The sequence below is a fragment of the Mus caroli genome, chromosome 17 (genome assembly GCF_900094665.2).
Source record: "Mus caroli chromosome 17, CAROLI_EIJ_v1.1, whole genome shotgun sequence".
In the NCBI taxonomy this organism is placed as follows: domain Eukaryota; kingdom Metazoa; phylum Chordata; class Mammalia; order Rodentia; family Muridae; genus Mus; species Mus caroli.
The window spans coordinates 81,653,098-81,677,898 of NC_034586.1; the positions used below are offsets into that span (position 1 = coordinate 81,653,098).

Sequence of the window (24,801 nt, forward strand, 5' to 3'; positions counted from 1 at the left end):
TAAACTGCTTCCAAGATTCTCCATGTTGTGCCAGTAATTTCAGATATAAGTATATCTCCAAACTCAGCAAAACAGAATATCTATGTAAATACCCAAACTGAACGTTTTTAGAGTAATCTTAAAGCACCTTAGTCTATATAATATTTGTCCATATCCAACCAATATGAGGTCTAGCATATTAAAAACTTTCTTAGGGCTTATATCAAAGATCAATTAGGAGGGCAGACAAACTTCTTTTGATAGTTTTGCTCTAAAGGAAAGGCCCTATTCTAATGAATGCCACTAGAACGAAGGAATTTCTGATAAAAATGTATTAGGTAAAAGTTAATAGAAATAGATTTGCTGATTTCTGACACTATAGCAGCATTTCTCCCCTCCCATCACTGCCATGGAGAGGAGAGAAAAGTAAGAGAGGTGTGTGGACTGTGGTTCTGCCAACAGCAGCAACCCTTTCTTCCTCAGGCATTCTTTAAAACAAAAGAAAACAGGCGGTGCACACCAGCTCCTTCCTCTCAGGCAGACTCTCAGTGGCTAACAACAGGGAAAACCACACCTACTCTAACTTTTCCACAGATCCCTTACTGGGCCTCCAGGGATTTATCCCAGTTGGGAGCAATGAAGGAAATGAAGAAAAGACAGACAGATAGATAGACAGACAGACAGAAACAAAAAGCTGGGAATAAATAGATGGAGAAGCCTCACATCTTGAAGCTTAGCATGTTTATTATTCACACACACACACACACACACACACACACACACACACATATAAAGAGATGAGATTACTGGATATAGTTGAGCAACAACTGTCACATACAGACAAACGGGGAGGCAGGGAAACAGGTTTGTCCAGTCTTGGTGGGGACAGTCCTGTTGGGAAGAAGTCTTCAATCTGTAAACATCTGGTAGGGGTGGGAAGCTATGGTGGACATTTCCTGCACACACTAGCAACATCCACACATGGACCAGAAGGGAATATTTTGCCATTTCTCTCTGTCTCTCCTTCCATCGTCCCATGGGTCTGAGGTGAGAGACCTTGACACCGTTCATGTCAACACCATGGGTTCACTCAGGACTTCACATATTCAAGGGCTGTTTTACACCCACAATTTTCAATTGCTGATTTTAACTGAAAATCACTCTAGGAAAACAGTATTATAGAGAATCTTCTGAAGATGTGTACGACCTTAGATTACTGGATAAACAGTAGATTTAGTAGAGAAAGAGTTACTTTATTAAAGGGTTAATTAGTATTGCCTCCATGTACTGGACATAAAGCATTGTTCTGACAAGGAGCCACAAGAATGTAGTTGTAGTCAGCACATCACTACCTCAGCTTTGGGACAAATCACATTTAGAACATGTAAATGTCACATGGCTAGACTCTACTATGAACTAAATCCAAAGGCTTGTAGTCTCCAGGAGGGGAAAAAAACAATAAAGCTCAAAATCAGAAACTGCATCAGTGTTCCAGAGCATGCAGTGTGTAAATGAGTCAAAATATGTAAACAACACAAAACGTCTTCAGATTACTAAGGTCTTAACAGTAAGACTCTGAAAAAGAAAGTATATACCCAGTCTAAGTTACTGACATGGGGCATGAGGACTACAGTGGGGAGGCTCCTTATGAGATACTAGAGCATGTCATCTTAGGAGTTTATTGCAAGGATTCAATGGAATGAGTGCAATGCTCAGGATGAAATGCTATAGCTGAGGTACCTCCATACCCACACCTGAATCTACCCCAACACCCCTGTGGCAGTAAACATTCGCATGGAAAATGGTTTAAGCACCTCTGCAGCCAGAGCTGAACTAATTTGTAAATTGAACATAAAAAAATAAAAAACTCTAGGAATCAAAATGTAAGACTACAGGAATACAAGAGGATCTCTCTCTCTCTCTCTCTCTTTCTCTGTGTGTGTGTGTGTAAATGGCTGTGGATACAGCTCAATGTTAGAATATTTTCCTAGCATGTGTACAAGCCTGGGCTAAATCCCTTTTATCAGTCACACCCAGAGCATCTCAAATCTTCATGTCCACTTCCTGGCTCACTATTCCTCCTGGGACAGTGTCCCCTCACATGCTCAGCTTGCTCCTCTACGACCTCCAACTTTTCCCTTCTCCAATTCACACTTGAAAATATTCTAGTTCTAAGCTTCTTTAAGATCTGTGACTGTCATTCAGCGAATCCCAGATCCACTGCTCATTTCCTTCTGTCGATGTAGTAAGGTCACTCTTGTCACTGTCACAATTGGCTTTTCCTCTGTATTAATCTTACAGTTTGAAAATGCATTTGCCAACACATAAAATGTACATATTAATGAGGTATACACATACATACATATATACACACACATTGTGCAATGTTTTTAAATCGGGTTAACAATATCTATCCCTTCACATAGCGGTTCATTATGGTAAAAAAACATCAAAAGCCCTGCTTCTGTACAACTGGTCTCCCTCTCAACAACCCTGCACCAGAATTTCTTCCTGTAAACCCCTCCCTCTTTCCATTTTGAACATGAAATATGAAAGGTATATCCTAAGTTATTGTCCCACTTTCTCTTTGTGATGCTTCATATAATGCTGATGTTTGCTTCCTCAAATGCTTGACTTCACTGACTGGATTCCCTGAATATCTGCTACATTACAGACACCATAATAGACATTTCAGACACTAGAAGTCTTATGAAAATCCTAATCTGATTCAGTAATGCTTGGTGGGCCCTGGGAGGTTTGGAGCAGGATGTCTTGCTATAATCTGGGTACTTTCTAGAAACAGAATCTTACTGACTACCACAGACCAACTGAAGCAGAGTGTGTACTTTGAGAACATCCACGGGGTTATATAGCATATTCAAGATGAGAAGCATTAGAGACCAGAGCTATTAAATGTGAGCTGACAAAACAGGCTGGAAAGCTCTTTCCCCAAATTTCTTATTCTATGGGCCTTGAAAAGATGCAAGAATGTGCACTTTAAACCCCTTCTATGACAATACTGAGCAACTTCTGGGATCCCGCATGGCCCAGAAACGTCACAAAAGCTCTGTTGCCATGTGAGGCCCAACCCAGACCAAGCGAAATCAAATCTCTGAGGAGTGTGGTCTAAACTGGATTATTTTTCTTTTTAAAGCTTTCCTGCTCAACCTTAACATTTCTAATTCCGAGCACTCTGGAGTCAGAGAGCGCGACACTGCAGGCTGAGTAGTCAGACGCAGATGCCAGCCAGTCTGAAGATGCCTTCGCAGGCCTGTAATGAACATCAGACTCCAACAGTCTGTCTGGGCACAATCTCTACAGTTTCCAAGGAAGCAAAAGAAATGATATTTAATCATAAAATTTACAGAAGACTGTGTTTATGAGGTAAACATTTCCTCAGGGTATTATCAAAGCAAGCCCCAAAGACTACTGAGCTCTGTACAAGATTAGGTCTCAAAGAAAAATACCCGGCTTAGCATTTTGAAAACAAACATAATCTAAAATAGTAATTTTTTCATGTTTACTTTTTTCTGATTTTAGAAAAATCCTCAACTCTCACACATTTAGACACAAAACGTGTGAGAAATTAAAAACCAACTGAAAGACAATGTTCCCAAGTTAGGGCATGTTTAGCACTGGACCCAACTTTCTGCATATTTTTAAAAGTATAAAATATTTAACAAATGCTTTGGAATACAGCTCAGTGAAAGAGACAGCTGTTCAGATTCCTGCTTCACCCTGTCCTTGCTTCATTTAAAGCAGCCGTTATCTCAAGCACCCAAGTTTGTTTTTATATCTTTACACAAGTATAGCCAAAAGTGGCCGTGCTGTTTGTTACAGTCTAGCTTTCTGCCAGCTACATGTGCCTGTGCACACTCCACCTTTCTCTCCCCCATCTCTATTACCTCCCGTAAGGTAGCTCTCAGTGCACACAACAGTGAACAGTATAAGAATATTACACTAGTTTTTCTTCCTGTTTTCCAGACAAGGGACACACATCTGTGCATCTTCACTGCTAGAAACAGTGTCTCCAGAAACTTCTTGTCCCTGTCACTTTGCTATCAATATGAGGTGATCTTTCTAGGCTCTGTACTTGTAGCAACAAAACTGCTGGGTTGGCATCTCTACCTCCAACTTTACTGGTTTCTAATTGCTCTCTAAGAGGCTGTGCTGATCTACACTCCTATGAGGAATATGCAGGATCACCAGTGTTCTCCCTGTATGTGACCTGTCGAAATGCGTTCTGACCCAGAGAACATTTTAGACTCAAATGTAGTGTAATCTTTCCCTTTATGGTCACCTTTTACTGGAATGTGTAAGTTTTTCAGTGCTCATGTTAATATGTTAATGCTCATTTTTAAACACTGAAAATATCTTAAAGTTCTATATCTCATAATGGATTTTAGTGTTAATATATAAAAATCAGAAGATGTAAAGTAAAAAATGACATAATTTTTGTTTCACTACTAAAGCTAATGACATGCAAGGGAAAATAACAGAGAAGTTAGATATGTCACTATTAACTCAATGCATTACTTATAAAAGGCTCTTCAAATAACACCAACAATTTACACCAGGGTATGGGGCCTGCATCCATTGTCAGACAAAAAGTGAAGTTACTATTTCAGTGTAGAAAGCTCAATATAACCAGGTGTAAGAAAACTATTCAGGAGATACATTTAAAACTGATAATTTGAGTAATAATTAACAAGTACTAACATCTGAGTTTAGTTTGTTTACATTCAGTTAAGTCATAGATGAAGAAACCTCTGAATTCCAGGCTCTTTGGATGTCTTTGGAAACTCTGAAAGTAGAGATTCAATACAGCCTGTGTCCTGCTCAGTTAAGGGATGAGACTGCAGAATCATTTTGGCAGGAAATTTACCCACTTGGTTAGGTTTCTGGTGCTGTGATAAAGGCCATGACCAAAAGCAACTGGGGAATGGGAGTGTTTATGTGGCTTAGAAGTTACAGTCCATTATCAGGGAAGCAAGGCAGGCTCCTGGGGCAGGAACTGAAGCAGAGACCATGGAGGAATGCTGTTTATTGGCTTCTCCTCATGGCTTACTGAGTCTGCTTTCTTATAGAACCCAGCCCCACCTGCCCAGTGGTGGCCCTGCTTCAGTAAGCTGGGCCTTCCAACACCAACTTGTCTACAGTCCAGTCTGATGGAGGCATTTTCTCAGTTGAAGTTCCTCTTCCGAGATATCTCTAGATTTGTGTCAAGCAGACAAAAGCCAGTCAGCGCAGTGGCTAACCCCTCATTTGGAAAGTTCTGTGTCTCACATTTGCCTTAGTGAAGACACTAATGATGATAGTAATGACCTAAGCAAGTCACCCGGTTAGCTATGGGCAGCTCACAAGTCTCGCTCTATACTGACTCTTTACTCAGCAGCTCAAATGTGTTGTGTTTTAAAAGATCTAAGCAAGAAACAAAAAGATAAGCAGGCTTGCCTTTATCACCTAGCTATTCCTGTACCCCTTGCAGTTGCAGAGGGTTCTGCCCACCCAGTACTTTGACAGGAAGAACTTTCACCTTTGTTTGGTTCTGATTTACTCGTCTGTTTTTATGCAGGATTTATTCCATGGAGGAGGAGAGGAGAAAATGGAAATTGCTGCCTGCCAGGTTCCCTTTACAGTGACTCCTGCTATCCCCAGCATTGAGGAGTAAGGATGGTCTGGGAACACAGTCCACGAAGGGTTCTGCCTCCTCACTGTAATATCAGCAAATGATCTAACAGAGGCACAAAATGAGAAAAGAGGGTGTCTGAGTCTTTTCTACATGACATAAGAACCATAAGACATAAGACCCAGTACACCCATCGCCTAAACTCAGGGCACCACAAGGCCAAGTGAAGCCTTTAGCCTCACATCCCACAGCACCCAACCCAGGCCCTGCGTCATCCTGCTTTTTTTCACCTCAGACTATTTGCTTGGGAGCAACACCAAGCCACTTTTCAGCAACATCTTTAGGGGTCGATCAGGGATATGTTGTCAGTCGACCACACTGGCTGCCTCGTTCTCCAGAAATAACGACAGGCATGTGTTTTTAAAATCAGCTCTCCTCATTTTCTCAGACAAGAACTGGAGCACTGTCAAAAGGATTTTAGCTGCTATTAACCCAATGGCATTTGAGTTTCCATTGAAGTTATACTGTAGTTTCTACGACTTCATTAACACCTTTAATTAACACAATTTCTTTAAACACCTCTCATTTTCTCAGTCAACAATGTTTATCTGGCTTTTCTCTTGTTTTAAGTCAGGATGCAACTTAAATCAAAGTCACAAAGGGACCCCAACTAAAAAGAAAGTCAGCCCCACTATTGTTGTATTGTATGAAGACAATATTAAATGGCCCATAGGCTGGGATATAAATAAATAAATAAATATGTAATTTATAATAAAATTTCAGAATATATATTCAGTATAGAAAACTGAAGATCAAAGAAAATAAAACTTTCTCATCATGTTCTGCCTGTCAGACACTGTCTTCTTTAACAGAAATTCACAGCTACACTTTGGAATTCAGTTTACTTCTGTATTAACAACTTTGTGTAATTTAAATAGATCATTTCAAAAATAATTTCTCATGTTAACAGACCTTCCTTAAGAATCTGATTTTGTTTGCTTGTTTGTTTCTGAGACAGGGCTGGCTCAGTGCCCATGGAAGCTCTGCATTCTTACTCAGTCATCCCAGGGCCTGGACTATGGTCACTTGCAAGTGTGTAGGGCTCAAAACCCTGCATTACTAATGGTGCCATGCTATGGACAGGCTCTTTGTATATTGTATATAATTGTTTCAAATAAACTAACATGTAAATATATATAAACCAACAAGGAAAAAAAATCAAAATTCTTAATAGTAAAATACATAATTGTTATACAATACATATGAATTTATGGCAAATAATTTCCCTACCCTATCAGCTGGCTTCACACTTTTGTGTTAACAAGTGCCTTGTGTGTGGAGCTGTGCTACATGGTCTTTTTCCACGCTGCTTCTATTCTTGCTTCCTTTCTTTCATCTTGTTTGGTCAGATTTTTATCACTGTGACAAAACACCTCAGGAAAACTATTTCAGGGAAGAAAGATTCATTTGGCCCATGGTTCCAAAAATTTTATTACGTGAAAGATGGAGCAATGTGGTCTACCTCATGGTGGCCAGGAAGCAGAGAGAAGCTTGCCTTTTTTCCTTCATTCCTCTGTACTCTAGTCTGTTAGGTGATGTCACCCACAAAACAATCAACTAACCAAAACAAGACAAAACAAAAAACCTCACACCTTTTCTCCTTATTAACCTTCTATAGACATGCAGCAGTGTATATCAACAATCTCAAAGACATCTCTAAGCCCAACCAACACTAGACTATAGCTAGTTCTACCACCAGGTAGCATAAAATGCTAACAGTCTCAGCTGAGTCTCAATGCATGTGACACATCAGTCCAAACTCTGCCACTGTGTGCTTCTATGGCACAGCATTTTGGTTTTGTTTTACTGTCAAATGATGGGGTATAGTGAAATGATTTCTGGAGTTTCTCCCATTTCTGGTAATACAGATGCCATGACTTAATACTTTTTTAGAAAAAAAGTATAACTCAGCACCACTCAACCCCATGAAAATTAGAGTGGAAAATACTGTTCTTTAGATCTAAAAAGCACTTTCCTGCCAGGGTTGGCTTTATTTCCAACACTAAGAGTCTGAGACAGGAGGATTTTCATGATTTTGAGGCCATCCTGGACTACATAATGCCTTCCAGGGAGCCTAGACTACAGTAAGACCCTCTATCAAAAACCAAACTATACAACAACAATAGCAACAACAAGGACTACTTGGGAGGTAGGGACAAAGTCTTGCATATTGGCCAGGCTGGGTTCAAACTTCTGAACTCATGGAATCATCGTGCTTCAGCCTCATGAGTAGCTAGGAGTTCAAGTGAATATCACATGCACAGATTAGCCAAGAATTATTACAAAAAGGAGACTTCTTTTGACACAGCCTTCAGGACTCCATGTCCCGCACTCTTTATATACCTCTCCTTGCCAAGGTTCACTGCTATCCTCAATTGTTCAGTGCATGCATACAACCTCAAGAATTGGAAATACAGTACCAACAAAAGCCATAATGAGGGTGGCAGTGCATCAGCAACTACAAGACTTTAAACTGCTCTGGGTAAAATCCAAAACTAATAATGACCAAATAGAAGTGAATGCAGAAAAGGTCACAGTAAAAACCAGAGGTTCCTGGGAGGTCAGTAACAACTGAGTTCATTGTGGTTTAAACAAAGAGTCACATGCCCAATGGTCCACACTCCTTCCATGTTTTATAATAGAGTTGAAAAAGACCAGGTCTCCAAATCAAGTACCCAGTTGAACCTAATATTTATGCACCATTACACCTGGACTAATGTTTCCAAAGTCTTTAAATCTGACTATAGCCAAGTTAAAAACTTAATCAAAATGATTAAGACAAGAAAAAGCAAGAAGAAATCTCCCTTTCCCTGACAGCTTGAAACTGTATAGGCTTTGAAAATGGAAATCTACATCCAGTAATGGCTAAATACAATGTCAGGCTTAGCACTCTTTGTATTGATGGGTTTCAAAATTAAACAATCGACATTGCTTTACCTGATACATTCCAACTCCAATGTGCTTCGGGTCAAATTTCACTAGCTCAGCTAATGGATCTTGAACACGCCTTGCTATGGAAACTGAAAAAAAAAAAAAAACAAAACCCAGAATCAGAAAACAAGTTCGATTTAATGTGAAAAGCGGTGCTCAGCTGATTGCTTAGGTTAGTTCCTCATGATACAACTCTTGATCCTAGCCCCCTAGTGCCCGCCCGCCTCCAAAGAAAGACACTACAATTTAATTAAGTTTCAAAGTTCTTTTTCTCCATGCAAAAAGGAATGAATGTAAGATTTCAGACTTAATTATATGAGCATATATGTATATACATGTACATATATGTGTATATGTATATATTTATATTTATATGCTAGGCATCATTTATTGTTTTTGAGACAAGGTCTCCTTCTGTGGCCTCGGCTGGCCTGGAACTTACTATGTTGCCATGATAATTCCCCTGCCTCAGCCTCCTGAGTGCTGAGTTAACAGACATGAGCCACCATACCTGACTAATACTCCTGGGCATTATTAAGACATACATGGAAAAGACAATTGATTCAGAGAAATAAATAAAACATCTTGCTCCTAAACTCATAAAATTATCTGTTCATTCTTTAAATAAGGCATAAGTGGAGTGCCTGAAGCTTTAAAGAGTATAGAAAGATTTGTTTCAAATGATCTTGGATTGTTATCATCAATGACATATCTAATATTCTTAATAAAGCTAGAACAGAGTAATCATGAGTAGATGGTAGCGTATTATAGGCAACCAGGTTATGCTGGCAAGAGAATGCACTTGGGAGGTTTAGATGTGACTGTAGAGGATGCTCTGGAATCCACCTACTGGCTCTGATCACAACCTTTCCTCCCCATTACAATTCGGGATCAAAAAACTTGGAAGTATGGAAACCTACTACTGTAGAAGCTTCCTAAAATACATACATATAAGAAAGGAGTATAAATGGGGTAGCCAAGTAATAGGGGAGACAATGCCTCACAAGACATGCCACCAAGTATAACATCCAGTGTCAGAAATGGGTTATATCTTGTTGAATTATTGGTCAAAGGGGTCCCATGAAAACTCCATATATCACAGGCGATTGCCAAGGCAATTGGTTACCCTCCACAACTTGATAGTAAGGTCCTATTGCTGAAAACTGCACTTATGTATGTCATCTAATGTGGAGACATTCTAGTTATGTGTAACTAGAAGCTTGTCCCCTACTGACTACTGCTCATGGCACTGGAAGGCACCTTCCATGCTACTAGATGAGAAAGACAATAATATCTCTCAGTTACAAGCCCTGCAACCTCAGACTGTAAGATAGTGTAATGGCAGCATCCTGTAATGGTACATAAGTGTCATGGTGGCATACATGTGGTGGTGACATCATGTATTGTGGCATTGTTGACATTAAGTATGATGGTGATATCGTATGATGGTGGCATAAGTCTGGTGGTATAGTGTGATGGTGACATCATGTCAATGGTGGCATAAGTGTAATGGTAACATAAGTGTGGTAGTGACATTGTGTCATGGTGGCATAAGTGTGGTGGCATAAATGTAGTGGTGACATCGTATAATTGTAATATAATTGTCATGGTGGTATAAGTATGATGAGAGTAACCAACCACTTTATCTTTGAATTTAAAGCCTACTCCATGACATCGATCCCATACTTGAAACTGCTGAAATGGCCAAGAATCTGAGACTAGATAGGTCATGGGCCCTGGGGGAAAACCCACTATGTTATTCTGCTAAAAGATCATAGCAATAAAATGCCTCGTAATGCCTCACTCCTGTACCCATAGATCAGAGAAGCTTCTTTTTGCAGTACATGGGCACCAACAGAGACCCACAGTTGGACAATATGCAGCAATGAGAGACAATGGAGCACTTGGTCCTAAAAATGATGGCTTCATCAGAACCCTCAGCAGCCTTGAGAGGAACATTTCTTCCTATGTCCTAAGGATAAAACAGGTTCCAAGCTTTGGGACTTTCACTTCTAAGAAATAGTCAGAATCCTAAAATTTACAGAGCAAGCCAAATTATTGTCCCCAAAACTCCAGTAAGCAGCAGTCTTTAAACTGTGTCTTATTATTTAACAATATTAAATAGAAGTGCTTTAGTGGTCTGAGTGAAAACTGTACCCATACATTCACAGAGAGAGGCACTATTGAGAGGTATGGCCTTGTTGGAGGAAGGGTGTCACTAGGGGTGAGCTTTGGGATTTTTCAGAGGCCCAAGCCAGGCCTAGTGCCTCTCTCTTCCTGCTGCCTGCTGATCCGGATGTAGAACTTGCAACTACCTCTCCAGCATTATCTGTGCCTACAAATGCTTTCAGCCATGATGATAATGAATTATACCTCTGAACCATAAGCCAGCCCCAACTAAATGATTCCTTTTATAAGAGTTGCTGTGGTCATGATGTCCCTTCAGAGCAGTAAACCACTATCTAAGACAAGTATTTCTTTTTAAATCTAACACTCATCTCATGTTGCCAGATTTTGTTAACACAACACCTCCACCAGAGTGGACTGTAAGCAAAACTTTAAGGCATTTCTGGATGTGAGAAGGCCCAGTTCACTGGCAATGGTGCCTAGCTAGGTGGTCCTGGTTTCCATAAAAAAGCAGACTGAAGAAGCCATGGGGAGCAAGCCAGTAAGCAGCATGCTTCTATGGCCTCTGCATCAGTTCCTGCCTCTAAGTTCCTGCCTTGGCTTCTCTTGATGATGGACTGTAACCTGTGAGCCACATAAAGCCTTCCCTCCTCAAGGAGGACCATGGTGCTTTATCACAGCAATAGAAACCTAACTAGCACAGAGGGAACACAGGAAATTAATCTTCTCTATATCATAATTTGAATACTCAGAGCAAGTAGATTGTAATCTTGACCTTCTGATAAATAACTGCTATTTTCAACAAGAAGCTGACAATTGCAGAGACCTGATGAACTCTTTCTACAGCTTAACTGTGATGATGGTGGTAGCTACTCAACCAAGATGAGTTTGTTAAAATTTATAGGTGTTTCTTCGTCCCTAAGTTAGTTCTGGAGCTGCTTGGGAGGCTGCAGCAGAAGGAACCTAAGCTCCCACGTGCTGAGCCCTTGTCTAAGGTAAAGGTAGTGGACCTGTGTTGCATGTGCATAGCCCTCAAATGATGGAAATGGTTTTATTATCCCGAGAAATTGGACTTTTCATTTCTCTCATCTGTGTCCTATTTCCTCCAAGCAGCTTCTTTATCCCACTGTGTTCTGACAAGGTCTTTAATAATGCAGGGCTTTCTCACAGGAGGGGACCTAGGATTACCCTCTAGCTACTCAAAGGCCAAGGGTTGGGACCTTGTTCGGGAAGTCCTGACCCTGAGGTGTCAGTCAAGGTCAAGAATCTGCATGAAAGCTCAGCTCTCCTCTAAGGCTCTGAGCAGAATACAGACATCTGTGCAGGCTCCTCCCTAGCAGGGATCCCCACTCTAATATTTGGCTATATCCATTAGTGTAGGGGCTTTCCATATAACCTACTCAGAGAAAACCTCCAATCTCACACAAAGACAGAAACACTGTATGAAAGCAGATGTCTGCTGCTGCCATCTGGTTGAAGTGACATTTACTACACTAGGCATTTTACATAAAACACTAACTCAGTGCAACTTACTCTACTCACACCACGTGGCTGCCTTACTGAGTTCTCAAATGTTCAATTCATCGCATCAAGAGGAAGGAAATCCTGAACTCACTGAGCAGTCTCTCTATGGCCACCTCTCCCTAGTCCCTGACAAGCACACCTTCGTGCTACAGATCTGCCTATTCTACAGCCTTCCTACTGACGCAATTACACAGAACGTCATCTTTTATGACTGGCTCCTTATATACAACTTGATGTTTTCAAGTTTCCTTCATGGTGTGCATGTTTTAGTACTGCTGCCTTTTTATGGCTTAATAATATCCTAGTGTCTGAAACGTATTTTCTTCCTTCACTTAGAAAAGCTAACGCTGCTGGATGTTTGGATTGTTTCCAGCCTTTGGCTACGGTGACAAGTGCTCTGGCCATATCTGTGCTATCTTAAGATTCAACCTGGGCTGGCTGGCTGGCTCACTTACTACTCATCTGTCTAGCTTCAGGATTCAAAACTTGCTGCTGTATTCTCTTCTCATTTTTCTTTTTGTCCTAGTTTCTAATCACTCATGTTTCTCCCATTTTTTTTTTTAATTTCAGAAATAAGAGCAAGAATGAAGGCAATATTCACTCTACTATGTTAACTCAGAAATCTACAAGTTCTATCAGTTCAATGTAAATGCTTCTCATCTGTAATGTATTTACTAGAGGAGACACTAGCATATGGTAGAACAACAACTGTTTTCAATAAGCTGATAAGGACGTCCTTTTGAAGGTCATCTTAGATATGCTTCCAAAATGTTATGATTCTGTTATATTATAACATAGACAATTAATACAGCATTTATACCAGTCCATTTTCAGTTGCTATAGCTAAATACCTAACAGTGGGTCATTAATTTTAAAAGGAAGCTCATTTAAATTCAGTTCTCGGTTGTAGAGTTAGACAGTCTAAGATTGATTGGCCTCTATCTATTTGACTTCTGGTGAGGACGGAATGCATTATAATGTGGAAGAAAGGAAAACACAAAACAAAACAAAAACAAACAAACAAAAAACCAGCCATGACATGCAGAACAGGCAAAGTACATGTGTGGCCTCCTTTAGAACAATAAACTCTTCTGGAAGTAACTCACTTCAGAAGACTAGTGTTTACTGAAGGTTTTACGGGTCCAAACACCCAGGTGTAGGCCCCAGTTCTGTAAGGTTCAATCATTTATCAACATTGCCATACCTTGCCAAACTTCTAACACTAATCCAGGGAGAAACCACATCTAAAGTATAAAAGGGTTTAAAGATAAAATCCATACCTAGGTGCTAAGGTTTGAAATAAAGTATGAAATCATCCTGGGCATCAACTACTAGGAAACAGCAAAATGTCAGACAAAAAATAAGACTTGGAAAGGGAAATGGGCCCGAGGAGTCACACTGGAGACCAAGCTTCTTTGACTATTTTCCTTAAGGACAGACTTTGAAGACTTGAGAGGCTTGGTAACATGCTCTGACTCAGAATCAATTAAACACTATCACTTCTGCACAGGTGCGGGCTGAAGGAAGGAGTACTTGTCACTACATAGACTGAAAACACTGCCAGTTAATACTCTGAAATCAAAGCAAGAGAACTGGGCAGAAGTTTATCTTTTTCTAACATTCTTCCTACACAGGGCAGTGCTGGACACTGTAATCTGTTTTTACCTATGACTCTATGACATTGTTCATCTTCATGGGCCAGGAGTTTCATTAGCAGCGGGAAAACTGTTGCCTCCTAAAAATTATGGCAAAAATATTCTTCCCAACACGCCGTTACAAGAGAAAGCCAAATTCGGCAATTCTTTTACTTTTTTAAAAAATAAATAAAACTTATCATTTATTCAGACAGTCTAGACACAAATATTACAAGTACACTCACAAAATGTATGGCCTCTTTAAGCCTTAGTTAGTGTAATGTCCCCGGGGCAACTGTGCTGACAGCGTGCAGTGTCTCCAGCACTCTGGGTAGGAAAGGCTAGTTCGTAGGTTCCCTCTGCTGACTTCCCACTCCTCCCATGGTCCACACTCCCGCTGTCTCAAGGCAAGCACTAGGAGCTTGGGAAAGAGGCTGAGCTGGTGTGATAGGGGAATCCATTGCACAAGAAGCAAGGTTTCAGGTTTAGAAGATAATTTAGCCAAGGAAGTGTCTCATTTCAACAATCAACTGAAAAGATTCAACAGGGCTTTTTGTATTAAACTTTTTTATGCTTTAGATCAATGCAAAAACTTTTTAAAAATTATAGTCCCAGGTATAGAGCTAAAAATTGTAAAAGTCAGTGAAAATATTTAAGTACAAAAATTGAGACTTTAATTCCTAAGAAATTGCATAAATATTCCCCATTGCATAAAAACTAATATGTCAGATATAAAATTTTATTTATTCCAATTCCTTTCCCTAGATTTCTCCAAGTATTTTAATTTTCTATTACAAAATTTTAGCTATTCCACATCCTAGACATCAAAGCAACCAAGTACAAATAAAGGAAAGGCATGGTTTTTAAAGCAATGCATTACCATGACGCCTCAATCAGAGGCCATGAAAGATGTTCAGTTGCCAAACATTTAGCAACAAACCAAAGTCTATGTGCGTTCACACACTGGCACTGCATTTGTGCTCATGTTACCTACTGCCGAGAAAATGCTATAATAACTACTTTGTAATCATTTTATTCTCATTATTATTTAATACGACTTTGTGTTTAATTTTTACTATTGCTACAGTACTTCAAGGTATTTAAAAACAGAAAAGTACTATTGCTCACATTTTTCATAATTCCAGTTTTAGTTTAGTCTAAAACTTGCAAATGCACCAGGTCTTGTTCATGTGGCAAAGCTTTTACACTTTCATGGATATGTAAGATATTTAGTTTGTCACATTTACAGATCTAAAATGTTTCAATTCCATGCTCTGTGATGGTAACAGCTTCTCACCTGCACTTCTCAAGTTAGGGTCCAGTCCTGGCATCTCCTTGTTCGCTTCGGGGCTGACACTGTAGATGGAGGCCCCTGCTTCACTGACGATGCTGAGAGACAGAAAGTGGGAAGATTATTTTCTAGACTCTCCACTTGGTCAAAGGGCATACATGATAAACTAGGCAGTCCACGAAGAGCTGGGCAGCAGCAGCAGCATGGACTGCCCACCACAGGCAGTAGCACTGAGTTGTGCTTACCTGGATAAGTTGTGCTTTTCTGGATAGCAGACGCAAAGGCTCACACCCAGGACTCATTCACTCACTGACCAGAGCATTTCTAAATGAACACAATGAACACCTTTCCCTAATGCCAACTCCAAAGTTGCCCGAATATGTTCACCTTCTCGTTGCTTAGTGGGCATTCCTGACTGACCTTATGATTTCCATCCGAATCAACAGTCCTTGGTGTGGTAGTTAAGTGCACATGTGGACATGAGGCAAGAACCATTACCATAAACACTACTATTACCTGGTTATATGTATGTCACATATGTAACAACATACGTGGAAAGGAAAGGTCAGACAGACCACGGGCCCACCAGTGTTGTCAGGAGTGTCAGTACTGGAAGCTCTCCCTTCAGGCAGGCATTTACTTAATCAAAGCACCACATAAACCCCCCTCCTCCTCTCCTCTGGGGCACCCAGGGCTTTACAAACCACAGTGAAGACATTCTTGCAGATACCATTGGTACAGTGGTGGGCAAGCATGTGCCTACTCAAACATTTGAAATTATGACATAAAAGCAAAGGCACATTATAGATTTTGACACAACTGGGAGGCCTTCAGCTCTGCCACGTGGCCATCCAAGTGTAAAGATTCAAAGAGAATCATGTCAGTGTTTAGTTTTTATTCCCCCTTTAGCAGCCTCTCTCATCCTGGGCTTCTCAAACTCCCTTTCCAGCATCTAAGACACACTTAGATAACCCTTAACACACTGCCCTTTGCTAATAATCAAACACTAAGTCATCAAATGGAAAACTCTTTACTGAAACGTGACAACTGCAAATCACTAATGCGTGAGGTTACGCTAGAGAAGCGGTTCTCAACCTGTGGGTCACAACCCCTTTGGAGGTCAAATGATCCTTTCACAGGGGCTGCCTATCAGATATCCTACATAGCAGACATTTACACTATGACTCATAACAGCAGCAAAACAACAGTTACCAAGTAGTAATGAAATTAATTTTATGCTTGGGGTCAGCACAACGTGAGGAAATAACTGTATTAAAGGGTCCGAGCTCTAGGAAGGTTGAGATCATTGCTCTAGGGTCTGAAGACAAGAAGTAGGAGCACTGCTGCAGAAAAGCATGGCTGCTCATTGTTCTTCTGAAGCAGAAAACATGTACTCCACAGAAAGATGCTCATTGGCAAGTTAGGTCCCATTTATGGGTAGACAGTGTGTTCAAGGTTACAGCTGATGAACAACTGGGCTGGGCTGTATCCTACCTAACCTGCCTGGTCCCCAAGCATGAGCTGGAGCTGCACGGCTTTCATCCACACGACAACTCAGTTCTGCACAGCATCTCTCCTAAGATCCACTGTTCTAGCAAGGATTCCCGAAGAACTCATACCTCTCTCCCTCCCTGTGTCTTCACCTAGGACCCCAAGAGAAAGTGAGTTTGTTTTCTTTAGAACCTAAAGCATGTTTAAGTTCGATAAAACTCCTTAATGTGAGACCAAGTTTAAACTAGAAGGAATTGTGCTTTTCCTTCCAATATAAGACCCAGATTATCCTTATCTTCTACAACATGGTGTAGAAAACACAGGCTAATGAAATGGGTCAACAGATTAAAGCATTTGCCACCAAGCTTGACAACCGACCTGAGCTCAATCCCCAGAACTCACAGAGGACAGCAGAAGAGAGAACTGGCTTCTGAAAAATGTCCTCTGACCGTCACTAGTGTGCAAAGCACACATGCCTACATGGTCTCACAATAATAACAACTAAAATAAAAAATGTAATGTCATGCATGGAAGAATCTTAGTGTGGCACAGGAAGAGAAGCTGATGTCACAGACTGGAAGGGCATCAGTTTCCATACAGTTGTCTAACTGGCTTCTGAATGACTGGGCAGCGAGACGCAGGTTTACTTGAAACTACATGTGAAATGCTATGTTTACGCATACTTACCCCTAGGGAAATGGGTTAACTGGTAATCTCCAAAGGGTTATGGAACTACCACAGGAGAAGACTATTCAGTTACCAGTTATGGAAAGAACCATATCAACACAAACCAACACTCAGGCTAATAAAGGCCTTTCTAAAAAAATTTTAACTATCGACGAAATGTAGCTTGGACCCATTATTAAAAGAAAAGAATATTTAAAAAATTTTACACAAACGTACTTTACATTATTTCCAGAATTCTCCAAACTATTTATATTATATTTCCAACTATTTAAGTAAAGTGAATTTAAATGGTAAGGTAAAATTTTAATTAACTGGCCTTTAGTAGCCAGAGACCTGACAATTTGCCAAATGATTCACTTTCTCTTGGAGGTTATCCTTCTCAACAAACTAAGGGGAAACTTTTGCAAAGAAAGAAAAATACTCAGATAATAAATATTCCTCCAAATTCCATACTGCCACTTCTTTTAAATTGAGGAACACAAAACAGATGTGACACATTGCACCCAAAGATTTTAGATTAACACAATTAAATCAATACAAAATGGAGTAAATTGTGTATGCCATATTTACTGAGCAATGTGGACTCAATAAACAGTTGAGTACTAATCATGGGTCAGAAAGCTAAATGATCTAAAGGAAGATTATTCAGATAAAAAACATATATGGCCTAAGACATGTATGTATCTAAACTCAAAATAAATCAGAGGGTGACAATTTTTACCAAGGGAACTTACTGAGGACAAAAGCTATCATGTCCCTCTACAGCCCCACTCCTGTTCCAAGTTCAAGGGAAGCCACTCAGCAGGACCCATGTCAGATTAATCAGGCACTTTCTGTTTAGTGGCAGTCTCCCAGCCAACGGCAGGGAACTATGCTGATGGCCTGTAAAATCCAGGGATATGAAGAAAACAACGTCAAGCTTTGTGAAAGCATCATCTGCAAAGATGTACAGAGCATTATGTTTAAAAAGCAAGTTTCTCTCCGGTATTCTAACCTTAATATCATAACGACCTGATTACTGTATTTATTTGAACATAAAGCCAACGGGAGTAATCAGAACTTACTATTTGGGGCCATTTTAAGTGAGAAAGTTGTAAATGAACTAATGTTTTGAGACGCTCAGAGTATAATGACGCTCCTTCTAAATTATACAGCTAAGACAACACCTAGATGGAGATGTCCTACGGATTTCAGAAGCTGACATGGAATTCCACTTCCTCAGATCTACATGCTAGTATATTGAGTCTCAAGAAATAAATAGGTAATTTTAGAAACACTTTACATATTTTAGGGTTGTCTGTGACTCTTTATGAAAAAAAACCCAAAACACCAAGCTACACCCTCATAACCTAAAAAGTCAAATATCTACAATATAGAAACAATTATTTTCAATTCACTAAAAAAAAAAAATCCCCAAAACTCTCTAATAAAAATGCTATTTTTAATCCTCAAATAAAACCCAGTAATGTTGCTTATATAAAACACACCATAAATAAATAATTGATTCTTGTTTTTTTAAAGAGATATTTCGATTACAGAATTGAAATCTCTCAGCTCTCACATGGACAGACTGTATGTTGATAAAGCCTTTTCAGCTAGTTTTGTAAGTACTTGTCATAGTGACTGGGAAGCTAGGAGAACAGGGTGCCTTCTGCTTTCTCTTTTACAAAAGATGAAAGAGTGAGGGTCTCTGCATAAGAAAACCTAGTCTGCCTTGTTTGTTGGGTTTTCTGGAAAGCACAAACAGCCCCCACATTCGCTTGAAAGGCCATAAAGCTGCTTCTCTCTCCATTCTCCAAATGCGAAAATAGCTTTGCTGTTTCCTCTAATTTTAAAATAAATTACTTCCTTCCTTATGTTAATGGGAGAATTTAATTAAGAAATAATTTGCTTAAATAAAAATATAATGACTGAGATTTAAAAACAAAAAGAAACAAAAACAAAAAAATCAAAAAACAATAGCAAGGGCAGAATTCTTCCATTAACATAGACTGGTGTGCTGCTAATTCTTCCTAAGAATGTAATTCCTTCCTTTTGCCTTCCTAAAATATATGTATTACACCTCTGCTATACTGAAAAGCTACATTCCACGTAAGTCTTCAAAACAACTTTCTAAACACAGTTCTTGCAACTTTTCAGGCTGGAAACATTCATAGAGACACTGGGTCCTCTCATCTCAGTAGTAGGAAACACCAAGTCTTTGATTCTGTGCCTTCTCCTGGACTCTCTTCCTGCTGTTTGTCTGGTCTAACTTCAGTGCGTCCGTTTTTATTTCATCTTATTCTAGTCTGTTTACTGTCTTATTATCCTTTAAGAGAAACTAACAACACACACAGCAACTCCCTGCTCTGCCCATGAGTTACTGTTAGGAAGTATGAATGAATATTGGCTTATATCTCAAGAACAGATAATAAACCTAAAACTCAAATTCCACAAACAGAAGAGTCTCAAGGATTGGATGTTAAGGAATGCAATCAAGCTCTCTTAAATCTGTATTTAGTAGAGTTTACCATTTCAGAGCGTTCTCAATCCTTCTGAATAGGAGGGTCACCAAGCTGGGCGTGGCAGTTATACCTACACCTCCAGCGTTGGGGCAGGGGCTGAGAGGTAGCAAGATCACAGGTCAGCCCAGGCTATAGAGAGACCCTGACTCAAGAACCAAACGAGAAACCAACCAGTAACAAAAACAGAAGTGATCTGTTGATGAACCGGAAGATGATGGGGGAAAAAAAAAATCAAATACTGGCAGGGATATTTAACTACAAAGCTTGGTGGTAAAATAAAAATTCGAGCAAAAGTTACAAAAGCGGGGCTGGTGAGATGGCTCAGTGGGTAAGAGCACCCGACTGCTCTTCCGAAGGTCCAGAGTTCAATTCCCAGCAACCACATGGTGGCTCACAACCATCCGCAACGAGATCTGGCGCCCTCTTCTGGAGTGTCTGAAGACAGCTACAGTGTACTTACATATAATAAATAAATAAATCTTTAAAAAAAAAAAAAAAAAAAAGTTACAAAAGCTATCCTTTCTTCCCAATCCAGAAATATATTTTTAGAGTTAATATGAAATAAATATAAAACATAGAGAAATAAATTTTGGTTCAGAAGGGACCAAAAGTAATTGGAAATTCAAATCCCTATCATTAAAGATTCAATGAATGGAAAACCAGCTTGTTAATCAAAATTATCCTAAGAGATTTTGATTTCATGTAAAATATTCAAGATAAATTAAGAGAAAAAAACCTAACAAAACTGTATGACCATAATAAGTTTAGCTTCAAAATACATGTGTAAACAAAGATAATGGTTTCATGTAATTATGTGAGTAACTTAAACAAAAAGTATTCTTTTTATTTTCTGCAATACCCAAGTCATATTTATTTGTAATTAAAAAAAACTTCAAATTTAAGTATAATTGCTAACTAATAAGGTAATCTACTATTAAACAATAGTTAATATTTTGAAATGTACCCAGTTATAAATTATTCTATTTTCTGTTGGTAATGTCCTCTGAACATCACCTTTTAGATTACTGTAAACATGGTGTTTTGTGGCTACTTAGAAGGAAGCAGAAACCTCACACTGTCAGGTTTGCACACAGGCCAATGCATGAAGACAACTTTACAGGAAAGACAAGGTGCACGGCCCTAAGTTTCCATCACTAACATATTGTCCGTGGTCAACTGGCTCAACTGGTGTGAACCCATTTCAAAGCATGCCAGGAAGGTCAGCAAAGGAAGGAAGGAAGGGAGGAAGGAAGGAAGGAAGGAAGGAAGGAAGGAAGGAAGGAAGGAAGGAAGGAAAGAAGGTGTGTGTGTGTGTGTGTGTGTGTGTGTGTGTGTGTGTGAGAGAGAGAGAGAGAGAGAGAGAGAGAGAGAGAGAGAGAGAGCGCGAGCGCGTGCACTTTACCTCTGCATTGGCCTTTACGTGTGTAGCTCTAGCACCATCTGGTGGCAGGCAGGCAGGCTGGGACCAACTCCTCAGTCAGCAGTTGGGGAAAGTCCCAGCACTATTCCAAACAATGACCATTTATTTTCCTGAGAACAACATCAGCAATGGTGCAGTTACCATGCAGAGGATCCACTACAAGCCTGGGAGGCTTAGAGTGGACATGCATGAGGCCTCCATGCACTCCCACGTGGATATCCTATCAGTTGCCTAGAGAGCTATTTCAACAGAACCAAGTCCCCTGGCTAATTTTCCTGCAATCTCACAGCACTGTAGATGAAAAGAACACTTTATAAGCACAAAAGACACCTTAAAGGGGCAGATCCAAAGCAGAACTTGAACTTGGAGTCTGAGGTTCCTAATAGCACTAGCTACAAATTTTCTCATGCTATTAACAAACAAAATATAGTAAAAACAAAAAACAAAGCAAACAAACTGGCACTCTCCTCACACCTGTCTTCCCAATGGACAGTGGGGGCAAAGGCACAGGAGTTCAATGTTAGCCTTGTCAGCATTATAAACTGGTGCCGTGTCTAAGCTACATGAGGCTCTGTCTTTGAAGAACTGGAGACAGAGTGAAGCAGGCAGGAGCACCTGCTACTCATTCAGAGAATGGAGTGTAGTTCCCAGCACCCAACAGTTCCAGGGGAACTGGAACTAGACATGACACCAACACATATGAATAAAAATAAAATCTATATTTTTAAAAAGAATCAAACAACAACAAAAAAGCCTGCATTTAAGCAAAGAACCTGCCTCAGAGTATCACAGGCTTCTGTCACCCACCGAGCTACATGATGTTTCAATGTGTTAAAACAGCATATGGACCTCAACTGCTAACCAAATACCTGTATTTTGATACCAGTAGAGGTATTCTGACAACTCTACTGGTATCAAAGACTAATACCATGAGTAAAAATGTCCTCTGAGGTATAAACAACTACAATGGGAGGGGCAAAGACAGAAAGCCCTGCCTTTCCTTCTGTGTGCCTTCCACAAGAAGTACAGCAATTCTTTCCCCACACCTTCACCCTCTTTTATTTTGAAAATTTTTTCATCCCCACTCCACCTATGTATGAGACCAACTTAAAATTACTATAAAAAGCACATGGCTCCACTAAGTACGCCACAGAGCCAGCCATACAGTGAGGCAAAGGCCCTGCTGAATGCAGGACAGGAGAAGCAGCTCAGCTCCAGAGTCATCACTGACATGACACAGAAACGTGGTACATGACGCAGGACGCCCTGAGCTTGCGGGTGCTTCAAGTCTATCATCTGAACGTTTGTCACCAGTACTCTGAAATGCACGGACCTGAAAACACATCATCCTACTTGCAAGTTCCCCCGCCTCCCAACAACGGGAAGTTTAATGATCCCCTTGATTAACAGTTAACTCTAAAACAGAAAATGCTTATGTACTCAATTTGTACCTGCTCATGATAAAATATTAGCTGCATTTTCTTATTCCAATTTGATTTTAATTTACAGAGACATAGATCTGAATTGATTGAGAAGTCTGCTTCATTCATTTTACTTGTTTAAACCTTTAAATATACCTTGGTGAATTTGCTTGTTGCTGTGATAAAACACCCACCCAGTCAAAAGCAGCTAAAGAGCTTGCTGTGGTCCTCATTTGGGAAATACTGGCCCTCATGAAGGGTTAAGTCCTGGCAGCAACAGAAGCAGTCTGCTGCATTGCATCAATGGTCTGGAGGCAGAAAGGGAGAGTAGAAATGCTGGGCTAGCTTCCATGTAGTCCAGGACGCAAGCCCAGGGAACCATGTCTTCACACATCAACCTCATTAAGATAACCCTTCACAGAGGTGTCCAGAGGCTCATCTCCTAGGTGACTCTAGACGCTATCAACCTGACAGTTTACCATCACTGCATGAAGGAAAATCTGTCTAGTAATAAGCAGGCTAAAATCATTCTCAATGAAACTTATTCCAAATCTTCATTATTGTATAGCCAGACTTCAAAAACTCAGAATCTTAGACAGAGAGAACATGGTATTCTGACACCCCAATAAGAGCTCGATAACTTACTGCTGAGTAGTAAGAGCTCGAGCTTAAACAGTAAAAGCAAACCACTAAACAAATGATTGAGAGAGAGTCACAAAGTCAGAGAGAGCGACTGAGGGGGAAATTTAATTTAGAAGACAAGGAGAGAGTATAGGTGGTGAGTCCAGCAGTCTCAGCACTGGGCAGGCTGAGCAGGGAATCACGGGTGAGAATGAGGCCAGCCTGGCCTAGAGCTGACCATGTCTGAAAAACGAAGGTCTAGATACAGAGGAAGAGAGTTTGCAACAAAAACCCAGCTCTTTCATCTATAGCAATAAAGTCTGCATCACACTCTTTTGTTTGTTTGTTTGTTTGTTTGTTTCGTGACAGAGTTTCTCTGTATAGCCCTGGCTGTCCTGGAACTCACTTTGTAGACCAGGCTGTCCTGGAATTCAGTAATCCATCTACCTCTGCCTCTCGAGTGCTGGGATTAAAGGTGTGTGCCACCACACCCGGCTTGCACCACACTCTTTAATTAATCCTTTCTTAACTTCTACTGTTCACAACCCTGATTCCACAGACAAGTGAGCTGAAGTTATCATTTCCATGCTCTGGCTCCCATCCCTCTTATCCTTTCCCATCCAACACTTGTATTTCCCCACAAAAGGAACATAAGCATCCTCTCAGAGGGGTAATACGTCAACTTCCCCTCTCGGTACAAATTCAACCTATCACTTTCCAAGAGCAACCAGGTTGGATCACCAGGCCCTTGTGAAACAGCCCTTGCCATCAGAATTCCTTCTGGGTACCCAGCCAATGCTGAAAAGCATCCCAAAAGCACATGCCGTGTAATAAGCTGTGCCCTAGGGCAAGCCTTTCTGTAAGTGTAGCTTAGATGCATAACCTGTGCAGTGTAGCTGGGAGAAGGTGAGAGCTCAGTCCAGACAGCTGCTCCACTTATTCTTTATCCATAGCCACATCTTCACGTCTGCAGGGTCACTGTTCACTTCTGCTACATTACATTGCATAAATATTTAGGAGAAATAATTCCTTTCAAGGATCTAAACTTCCACCGTAGTTGTGGCAAATGAACCTGTTTATGCTATATTCGTTAATGAAGGCAAGCCTAAAAGGGCACAGGAATTTCCTAACATGTGGTACACAAACATTACAATCATAAAGCTTCTTAGGGGAACACATCAAGAACATGAAAGAAGTTTATTTTTACTCACATTGCCCTGTAATTTCCTTTAACTCTACTAGAACAACCCTTAATTTAAACCTTTCTTGCAATTACAGGAACAGTGTAGATTGAATGTACAAAAACTAGATAATACTCTCTGTACATCTCCAATGAACTCTCTGTATTCTATAGTAGCAATTCTCACAATTCAGCCTGCATCAGAATCAGCAAGAAGGCATGGTTAAACACAAATGGCTAGAAACTCCCCCTCAGAGTTGCTGCTCTACTGAAACTGAGAATTTGCACTGCTAACGAGTGCC

At 40.2% G+C, this 24,801-nt stretch overlaps 1 protein-coding gene across 4 annotated transcripts in view; it reads right to left on the minus strand.

Annotated features, from left to right (window-relative positions):
- Positions 1-24,801, minus strand: part of Srbd1 (S1 RNA binding domain 1) — a 165,060-nt gene that overhangs the window by 61,177 nt on the left and 79,082 nt on the right. For all 4 annotated transcript variants that reach the window (XM_029471564.1, XM_021186295.1, XM_029471562.1 and 1 more), the window contains exons 15-16: positions 15,182-15,273; positions 8,606-8,688 (exon numbers count right to left, since the gene is read on the minus strand). In XM_029471564.1, the coding sequence (XP_029327424.1) occupies positions 8,606-8,688; positions 15,182-15,273 (175 nt within the window). The remainder of the gene's footprint in view (positions 1-8,605; positions 8,689-15,181; positions 15,274-24,801) is intronic.